Raw genomic sequence first — 10,531 nt, forward strand, 5'->3', positions numbered from 1 at the left:
CTATAGTCTTGTCTCCGACGAAATTGCTGTTTGACAGGAAATTTGACTGGAGCCTGGTGTGGATCCGTTTGTCTTGATTTTGCATCTCAATAAACGCTTAATATTTTCTCTGTACATTTTTCCTACAAACGTATAAACGAACGGATTTAGTGCGCTATTTGAATAACTCAGGCAAATACTGACGTAATAGACAATCGTCGCAGTCATGGAAGGCATAGAGGCTTCCAAGAAAAACTCAATGTAAAGTTGTATGGCGTAAAACGGAAGCCAACAAATAGCGAAAACTATGACGGCAACGATGACTAACACTGCAACTCGTCGGGAACTTCTCTGTCTCTTGTTCCCCATACCAGGCGGTGCCTTCTTCGATACTTGGGCCAAGATCGCGAAATAGCAGGTCGAAATAACGAGCAATGGCAATATGTACCCAACTGCGAACGCATAGACCACGAACGTTTTTCTGAGAGTCTGTGGCCAAAAGATCCCACACGTGTTCTGTCTCTCGTTATGACTAAGAACCACGTCAGTGTACATCCATAACGGCAAGCATAGAACGACAGAAAAGCCCCACACAGCGGTACACAGGAGGCGAGTTTTACGCACAGAACGAACTTTCAGTGAGGAAATTGGCCGGACGATTGCTAAATATCGATCAAAGCTCATAGCGGTAAGAAAGAGCACACCGGCAAACTGATTCATTCCATCGACGCTCATGACAAGTTTGCAAATGACACGTCCGAATACCCAGTTTTGTTCGATATACAGATAAGCAAGGAATGGTATTGTCAACATAAAAAGGAAATCTGCAATCGCCAAGTTGATGATGTAAATATTCGGTAGAGACGACCTACTGGAGTAAAGCAAGATGACGAGGATCACCAGTAAGTTACCTACAAAGCCACACAAACACACAATGCCGTAAAAAAACGGAACCACTATTGCTAGCGCCTCGTGTAGAGACGTCCACCAAGCAGGGGCGCTCCAGAGCACGGGACCGACCATGACGTCCGTGTCATTACCCACAGAAGAGTTTGTCCACGAGGTGTTCGAGGTGTCCGCGACATCCAAGTTCTGCGTTTCGTTGAACAGTGTCCAGAAAACCAAAAATGTGCCTGTTCCATCTTCAGACCTTGTTTCGTTAGGTATATTCTCCATCAACGGCTAGTTGTCGAATAAGGCGTAAATCAGCAAATCTTTGCAATGAATATCAGTATATTTGTTATAGTACTTGTATCATTGAGCACGAGTTCCCCAAAGAACCAATAGAACCCTGTGAATTTAAATAAGGAGGCGCATGTTACTTGTTTCCATAGCAACATAGGTTAGGTGAGTTTTCCATAGCGTATCGTCTTAATCTACTACTATTTTGAAACATAATGAATTCTCCAAACCATAGCCTGGCCGTCATTGTATTTAGGCTTCCACTGTTCAAAAATTCTGACAGAAATTTAGGTAATCGGTCTATTTTTCTAAAAATAATGTTTTGAGGAACGCTGACACAAGTTGAAAGTTGAACTTTCGGCACCTCACAAAGAGTTATATATAACTTTAACAAACCTGATGTTGTAGAGTATATGACCGCTTATTCATCATATGTTGACAAGATGTCATACGACGCTGGAAGGAACGAGACCCTGATAGGCATCATATAACAGTTTCCCGATATGAGTGTTACTTATTTAAATATGGAGCTTTTATGACTATTGCCAGAATAATTAATACAGTTTATCGCATTATCGAAATCATTAACATTATCTCAAAATATCCATAATTAATCAATTTCAATATGGTTAATTACGTACCGAATTCCGCCACGCTGTATTATTCGGCATAATCTAATCTATACATTGGGACAAAATAACACACGATGACCATTTATTAATGTGTTTTAATCTGGAAAAGTCAAAAGGTCACTAGCGTAAACAGAGGTTATTCCGAGCAAGTTTTACCATCTAGATTGGCAGAGTTTGCACTCTCGTGAACTGTATAGAATTCCAGATACACCGGAAATATAAGTACACTGTGTTCGTAACTGTGCACTTACTCTAACGATGACACCTTTACGTTGCTCATTAACATTGGTTTTGGATGGAGAGCAAGAAACAAGCTGGTCTTTGTGATCGCCGGCATTTAACTCTTATGAACAACGCAAATAACAAGAGAAAGAGGCAGACATAATAATATCCCTAGGGAGAGCCGTATTTGTCATTTGTGCCTGCAAGAAATTGATGATGAATATCATTTTTTACTAAAATGCACTGCATGGGACACAATCAGGAAAAAGTATCTTCCAAATGAGACACAACCCCCAAATTTGAATACTCTAGTACAACTATTAAGTTCCTCTAAAAGCCAAATCATTAACTCAAAGATCAAATGAGAATAACCTAATAATCTTGTATGTATATATATATATATTAATATCCCCATCACATTATTATATAGGGCTTATATTATGTATTGACACACTCTTCATCTATATTTTCATACATATTTTGTAATGTAAATTTATTTCTTGTCAATAATTAATTTGCATGATTGTAATGGGCCGGAGGCCATTATACAATTAATAAAAATTATAAATATATTAAATAACAAGAGAAAGGAATGAAACCATTTTTTCTTCATTATAGGTTCGCACCAGCCAAAATATTGCCAATTTATGACAACTTCATATTCCCTTTCAGAACTTAATGTTTTTCTGTAACTGTACTTGGGGCTCAAGGCCTTATATTATGAAGAATTAGGATCACACATATAGTCCAATGCTGTGATCTTCGTCAACGACCGCACAACAAAACAGAGATCGGAACGACAGTACTGAAGTAAATGCACAATTCAGCTCACCACTTTTGTTTTGTTGCATTCACAAAACAGGAAGAAACAAGAGAAAATAAACTATATCCTCAATAAATAGGTGCATTGGAAATACAAACCAGTTTACTTGTAGGTGTAACATTTAACACAAACGGAACAGGGCAGAGACTCACAGATAAAACAAGAAAAAAACAGTAAAGGCAATTAAATTGAAAAAAAACAAAAAACAAATGCAGTTAAAATCTGGATAACCAACATACAAAATTAATAGAATCAAAACAGAAAGATACCCTCTGAAATTATATATGCAGACACATCTTAAATGTTAAAATTATGACTAAATATAGGATTTTAATATTATCATCAACAATGTCCCACACGTATACATAAATATGCCACTCTTTCCTACCTAGGATATACATTGCGCAGCATTTACTATACTCGGGATTGTAGTACATATAAATAACTTAAAAAGAAACACTGTCTACATTTATCTTATTAACCCAAAGGTATCGTAGAGTTTTATTTTTTTCAGATACAAATAATGAGCTTGTCGTTAAATTCAATAACCACATTCTATTCTATTCTATTCTATTCTATTCTATTCTATTCTATTCTATTCTATTCTATTCTATTCTATTCTATTCTATTCTATTCTATTCTATTCCTGACAAATCCGTAACTCCCCAAAACTATTTATACGCCTCACCATGGGATATACCGTGTCACGTCCTAGTGCGCAATCGCGTGAATGATATACGCCCGCGGCGTACAAAGTTGATATAACTTGTATAGCAATCATGTCTGTGATTGCGTACCAAGCCAGAGGTTTAGACATATCTCAGTCTGGTAACATTACATAACATTTCAGCACACATCTGAGTCTAATAATAATATATCGAATGTGAGAATATTCAACCGAAATTCTTGGACCTTTATTGGAGTATTTAGACTATTCTAAACGTTCAAATCTCAACGTTTTTGAATAGTTGTGATTGTTACAGCTTCCCTTTTAATTATTTATTCGATCTTGAATAGTGTTCCGAAGTGCGTGATTCAGAAATATCTGCCTGCGACCCGTCAGTAATTTGGAACATATACCAAACTGGAAAAATTTAAGCAAGTTAATTTGGAGTACATTACCTAACAATTTCAAAACCTCGGTGTAAGAATGCAATTTTGAGTACATCAATTCGAGTGTATCGCACGGTTCGGTACTCGGTATTAAAGTTTCATTAATGATCTAAACCGATCCCCATAAATGTTAGAAATGACAGGATTATTAGGTGTAATAATGACGTCCACATGTCGATGCATTAGAACAAGGTCAAACGAATAACGAGAAAACGGAGATGAGTACTTGGCAGTTGACATCACCTAAAACGGAGATTAGTACTTGACAATCGACATCACCTAAAACGGAGATTAGTACTTGACAGTCGACATCACCTAAAACGGAGATTAGTACTTGGCAGTCGACATCACCTAAAACAGAGATGAGTACTTGGCAGTCGACATCACCTAAAACAGAGATGAGTACTTGGCAGTCGACATCACCTAAACAAAGATTATTGTGCTTGACAGTCGAGATCACCTAAAACATATGTCACATACATAAAATGTCAAGGAATCACTACATGATGATAACAAAGGCGGAAACCACAAAAATAAACTACGAACCTATAGAAAAATAAAACAAGATTTCACCTTTGAAAATTATCTGGAAACTATTAATCCAAAACACAGGTCGGCGATGACCAAGCTAAGAATCAGTGCACATACACTGCAAATAGAAATAGGAAGACACAAAAATATTGATCTGAACAAAAGAACATGCTTAATATGCAACAATGGTCAGATCGAAAATGAAACACACTTCCTTATACAATGCAATTACTACAAAAAAGAGAGAGATGACCTCTTCAACAAACACAACATACTCCAAGACAATTACTCTGACTATGAAAATTTTATAAACATACTAAAACTAAAAGATAAACAAATATTAAAAGAGTTAAGCAAATTTATTTACCAGTGCTTTATTATGAGGGAAGACAGTTTAAAAAAAATACCAGCTGCCTCATAACAAAGAAACACTATTTTCTTTTTTTACTATACATGTTTTTTTATAAATTATCTTCTTTTCTCTAACTGTTATGTATTTTAGTAGTTTTAGTTATATTTGTAATTTTATTTTGTCATTATTTTTATATACATTACTTTTATTGTATTTATCAATACCCCATTGTGGATACGATTTCAATAAAGTTATTATTATTATTACATATAGATGTAGCGAGTATAAATCTTTGCAATGGCACTAATAGTCTTGGTGTATCTTAGATAGTTAGTCACCCGTGATTGGTGAGGTGAATTCACCAGTTTAGATCTTGTTTTTTTTTCTAAATCAAGCAAATACACTTCACCATGGTAAAAAAACAGTAGGCACATAAATAAATTACTACTGCTAAAGTAAATTACAGAATATTTTTCGAACTACTTTTCTTACAGAAAATGTGCCAAACCCACGAAAATGGCGATTTGGGGACTGTTTGGTTCTTATGGTAAATAGGATACGTCATGTCTTTCGTTATTGGAAAATTCTGACAAATATTATTTATGACTTGTGTCTAAATCAACTATGCAACGATATTTAAAAAAATAAACGTCCCAGTTTATTGTTGCTATTATTGATAAATCGAATGTTCGAAAACGACCTTATCATCTACACTGTGTCTGTAGTAGGACATGGGTTCAACACGAGCTTTGTAAGTGTGTAAATGTGTGATTATGGTCCGTATCATATAGTAAATAAAGTACTACATAATACTAATCTTATAATAATTAATTAATTTACTCTAATCAATCATAAGTATGGAGACCCTCAATGGACGTTGGTGAAATCAGCTTATGTATATAAAGCGGCATTGTGATCTGTATTTCTCGGGGAAAGGATTCAGGGATTACACCCATTCGAGATTTCTACAATTACAAAGGGTTGTTCAGCTGAGATTTCCCTGGCCATGACAATGAATAAATAACAATATATCGAATATTTATAGCAATTCGTATCAAATTATTTATACTTAAAGCGGACTGTGTGCAATGGTGTCTTGATTTCTTCAATTTTTTGCAGGGTATTAAAATATTCATTTTAACCATATTCTAGTCTTACTCTCGTAAATAAAAATAAAAATAAAAAAAACAGAACATTATACACCGGCAAAGTGATTGATAGCGGTTAGCCAATTATCGACCGTGTTGCCGCTGTTGATTTCTTACAATAGTTAGAGACACTACATGTTGTTACTGGCCACAATTCCCGCTGCAAACTTCGTGTCAACAGATGGTGGGAATTAGAGAAAGCTGTGTTGATGTGTAAATTTTGTTGACCTCGCCTAGTACTTCGAATTAAATTTAAGCTGCAGAGCGGCTTTACTGGGTCCAAGTTTGAAAGTAAAATATGCCTATTATGAACAGACTTATATATGTGTTATGTTTTGGTCATACGTGCTACAGGCAAAATATCCAGATGATTGCTTACAGCATCCATGTGTCATAAACGTCCCAAAATTGGCGGCCAAACCATGTGACTGATAATATTTTTTTCTCATAATAAGTTTTAGCCATACATGATACATGCAAAATTTCAAGTTAATCGTTTGAAGCATTAATGAGAAACAAATGTCTAAACTTTTGCTCTTTTTTGGTCGAAAATTAAAAATGGCGATGAAATCACGTGACTACCAAATAAATCATATTACCTTATCTTCTAGAAAGGGCTCAAAATGAGAGTAAATCCGTCGATTAAGATAATCAACCAAAATTCTGAAAGTCGGGTAAACCAAGTCACATCAGGGTCTATCATTATAGAAAATTTCAGATCATTCTGTTCAACGATTCTGTTCAAGACGTCTTGACGAAAAAACGGCAAAACAAGAAAAAAACACATTAACAATCAAAGAAAGCTTAGAAAGAACTCCCACGTGCCGAGAGTATTGGAGACACATTAAATATAATTCGAAATTACTTAGCTGAAAACTAATTATGCAAATCAGAAAATTAATATGACCAGATTTGAGTGTAAAACTAATGAGGTCTGCGCAATGTAACAGAAAATCTATGTCTCCAAGTTTAATTGAAATGTGATTAGAACCAAAAAATTATGAATTATTATGCTTATTAGGGAATTAATATGAACAGATTTTTACCCCAAACTAATTAGGTTTGTACATTGTCCTAGAGCATCTTTGTACTAAGTTTCATTGAAATGGAATAATTAGTACCGTGAAAACTCCAAAATTTCGACCCCTCTAAAAATTCGATTGGCTATTTATTTGCCGGGTTTCGGTGTTTTATTTACCTCCAAATTTTCGACTCCACTAAAAATTGCCGACTCATTCTTATTCGAAAATTGCGACCAGTTTTAGTTTTCCCCCAAACGAAAAAAAAAAACCGATGTGAGCGTTCAAACGGGACCTTCCTCGAAGGCATGAATCCGGGTTTCTGATTGACTGAGAGATTTTTATTTTATTGGTAACGAAAATATATTCTAAATAAACGAAGTTTCAAATAAAAACGAACACAAAAATCTCGGCATGCTGCGTTTCTGAATTGTTGATTATTACTGTACTCAGTAGTGATTATAATAATGTACACAAAATAAATTTGTTGAATGGTTATGAAATACAAATAAAAGTCAACTAAGTTTCATCGTAAGCGAATGATTCCGGTCTCGTATAAACGTTTGATGCTGTAGGATATCCGCCATGTTCTCTTAGGTCAAATAGGTCAAATCGCTAATTAACCAATCAAAAAGCTGGATGATGCCAACGTGTTCAAATTACCATAGCTTATTTAAATATGTTAATGTTATTGAACGCAATGCGAAGAGATTGATGTTGTAGTACGATATTTTGGCTTGGATTTTGATGCGAAAACGGCATGATTTTTTTTTAAATAAAAAAATTAGTTGTTTTTAAAAAATAAACTGGTCATCTGAAGAATAATTTAACATTGTTCACAGTGATAACAGCTCATTCTCGAAAGGAAGCTTACCCGCTCACGCTAGTCACGATAAAAATCATACACGTGTACTCTTGAATAGACAGACGTCAATGACTACGGTAAAACTTAGACTCTATTTTAGCCGGCAGGATTGATTGAAATGTCCGAAAAATGACGCCAAAATACACCTTAAAAGTCCCATTTTATTTTCTTAAATCCCATTTTATTTTTTAATCCAAGGGCGAATTTACGGCAGAATTTGGTCCCTCAAATAAGGGACACGTGAGCTTTGATTCTAACCGGATACATTGCACTGGGTCGGGGAGATAGTTTGCTAAACTTCCATGTATCTTTTGTCCAATGGGTACCTGTACTTCGAACATTCGCAAGTTTTCCTAGGTAGTGCGAGACAGCTTTGTCTTTTGACCTATTAGTTTTGTGCTGACCTCTTCTGCGCGTCTTGATGTTTTGTTTTGCTTGTCATAATACTCACTGATTGATGACTTTGTTTAGATTTTGAGTTACAACTCGGCCACGACTCTAAAAACATGTCACATTTCTAACGCCAATTATTTAAAACCGGTCGAAATTTTGGAGTTTTTACGGTACTTTAGATATCAGTGTGAAAGCTTAAAATTGGTTAATTATGCAAATTAGGTAATTAATATGTACAGATTGTAACCCACAATTATTCAGGTCTGTCTATTGTCCTACAGCATCCATGTACATTCATTGATATGTGATGTATAGTACCTGAGATATCAGTGTGAAAGTTGGTTAATTATGCAAATTAGGTGATTAATATGCACAAATATTTACCGGAAACTAATTGGGTCTGCATAATTCTAGATTCATTGAAATGTAAATGATTAGTACTTTAGATATCAGTAGAAAAGCTGAAAATTAATTATGCAAATTAGGTAATTAATATGCACAATTATTTACCCTAAAACTAATCAGGTCTCTGCATAGTCCTAAAGGATCTATGTACCAAGTTTCATTGAAATGCGATGATTAGTACTTGAGATACCCATGGAAAAGCTGAAAATTAACTAATTATGCAAATTAGGTGATTAATATGCACAAATATTTATCGAAAACAATCAATCTCTGCATAGTCCTTGAGTATGTAAGTACCAAGTTTCATTGAAATGTAATGCTAACTACTTATATCAAATGCTGAAAATTAATTAATTATGCAAATTAGGTAATTAATATGTACTGATATTACCATAAAAACTATCAGGTCTGTGCAGTGTCGTATGACATCTATGTACCAAGTTTCATTTGAAATGTGATGATTAGTACTTGAGATATCAGTGGAAAAACCGAAAATTGACTAATCATTATGCAAATTAGGTAATTAGTATCCACGGATTATTACCAAAAACTAATCAAAACCTAGCATTAGTTCAGAGCATCTATGTACCAAGTTTCATCAAAATCCAATGAGTGGTTGTTTAGATATCAGTGGAACAGTCATGGAACCACTAAAAAATAGCTAATTATCATGTAAATTAGGTAATTAATATGCACGGATTTTTACCAAAAATTAATCAAATCTGCGCATATGTTCAGAGCATCTATGTACCAAGTTTCATCAAAATCCAATGAGTGGTTCTTTAGATATCAGTGGAACAGTCATAGAACAGCTAAAAATTAGCTAATTATCATGCAAATTAGGTAATTAACGAGCATGGATTTTTACCAAAACCTAATCAAATCTGCGCATTGGCCCAGAGCATCTATGCACCAAGTTTCATCAAAAACCGATGTATGGTTCTTGAGATAGCAGTGGAACAGTCGGACACACATACACACACACATACACACATACACACATACACACATACACACATACACACATACACACACACTAACTGCAAAGACTCCCATTTTGTGCTTCGCACATGGGAGTCAAAAAGAAAATGGTCCAAACTGACTTGGAGCCAGTGTACTACATCATAGGACATCAGGGAGTTGTCTAGTTAAATAATAACACATGCATGACACGATTGTTGAAATAATCGTCTGATTTGCCAAAATTAATATTCATGAGCAATGAAAAACTCGTCTTTTCAGTAAAATTGTGTCAAAATGCTTTCCGATAACATGTGGCATAGCTCTAAATTGACTGATTCTATCGTCACGGGCTGAAAAAATTATCGAAAAACTGTTGTTAAAGTGTTTGTTGAGACACGTTTTTGATCGGTCTCCAGCAAACTGTGAAAGTAACTACAATTTTTTTAACGTGTTCATAGCAAGTTGCGAAATTCACGGAGAATGCAAAAGCACATTGTTATTCACTCTACTCGTAGCACAATTGCTCAAAATTGCTGAAAATATTTTCAATAACGTTTATCAGTGACAAGTTACCCAATTAGCAACTGCAATATGATTGGCCGAAACCTCTTCAATTATCCAACTCAAGGCAGCTGTGGTACAAGTGTACTAGAAAAACTGTGAAGGCATTGTGAGAAACAACTCCCCGATGGTCAGTGGCGTTAGCCACATATACACTGGCTGGTTTTATTTAATTTAATTTGAAGTACTAGACAAGGTCGGCACTGTAATGTGTTTTTCTGAGAACCAACTGTGTTAAAAAGAGACTGGAATAATTACGTTGTAACACTAACGCCACATTTTCACCATCGACATTTGATTATAATGCATTGTGGGTAGAGGCGGAAATAAGTCAAGCCCAGCG

The 10,531-nt window shown here is 35.1% G+C and overlaps 1 protein-coding gene across 1 annotated transcript; it reads right to left on the bottom strand.

Annotated features, from left to right (window-relative positions):
* LOC102803999 (somatostatin receptor type 5-like) lies at positions 1-1,155 on the bottom strand. Its single transcript, XM_085502685.1, has one exon. The coding sequence runs from the start codon at positions 1,153-1,155 to the stop codon at positions 1-3; it is 1,155 nt and encodes a 384-aa protein (XP_085358811.1).
* Positions 1,156-10,531: the final 9,376 nt, after the last annotated feature.

This window comes from Saccoglossus kowalevskii, chromosome 8 (genome assembly GCF_978046115.1).
Source record: "Saccoglossus kowalevskii chromosome 8, keSacKowa6.1, whole genome shotgun sequence".
Taxonomy (NCBI): domain Eukaryota; kingdom Metazoa; phylum Hemichordata; class Enteropneusta; family Harrimaniidae; genus Saccoglossus; species Saccoglossus kowalevskii.

What these genes read in the sequence shown, in the direction of transcription:
- LOC102803999 (XM_085502685.1), bottom strand. Translation starts at nt 1,155, where the DNA reads ATGGAGAATATACCTAACGAAACAAGGTCTGAAGATGGAACAGGCACA.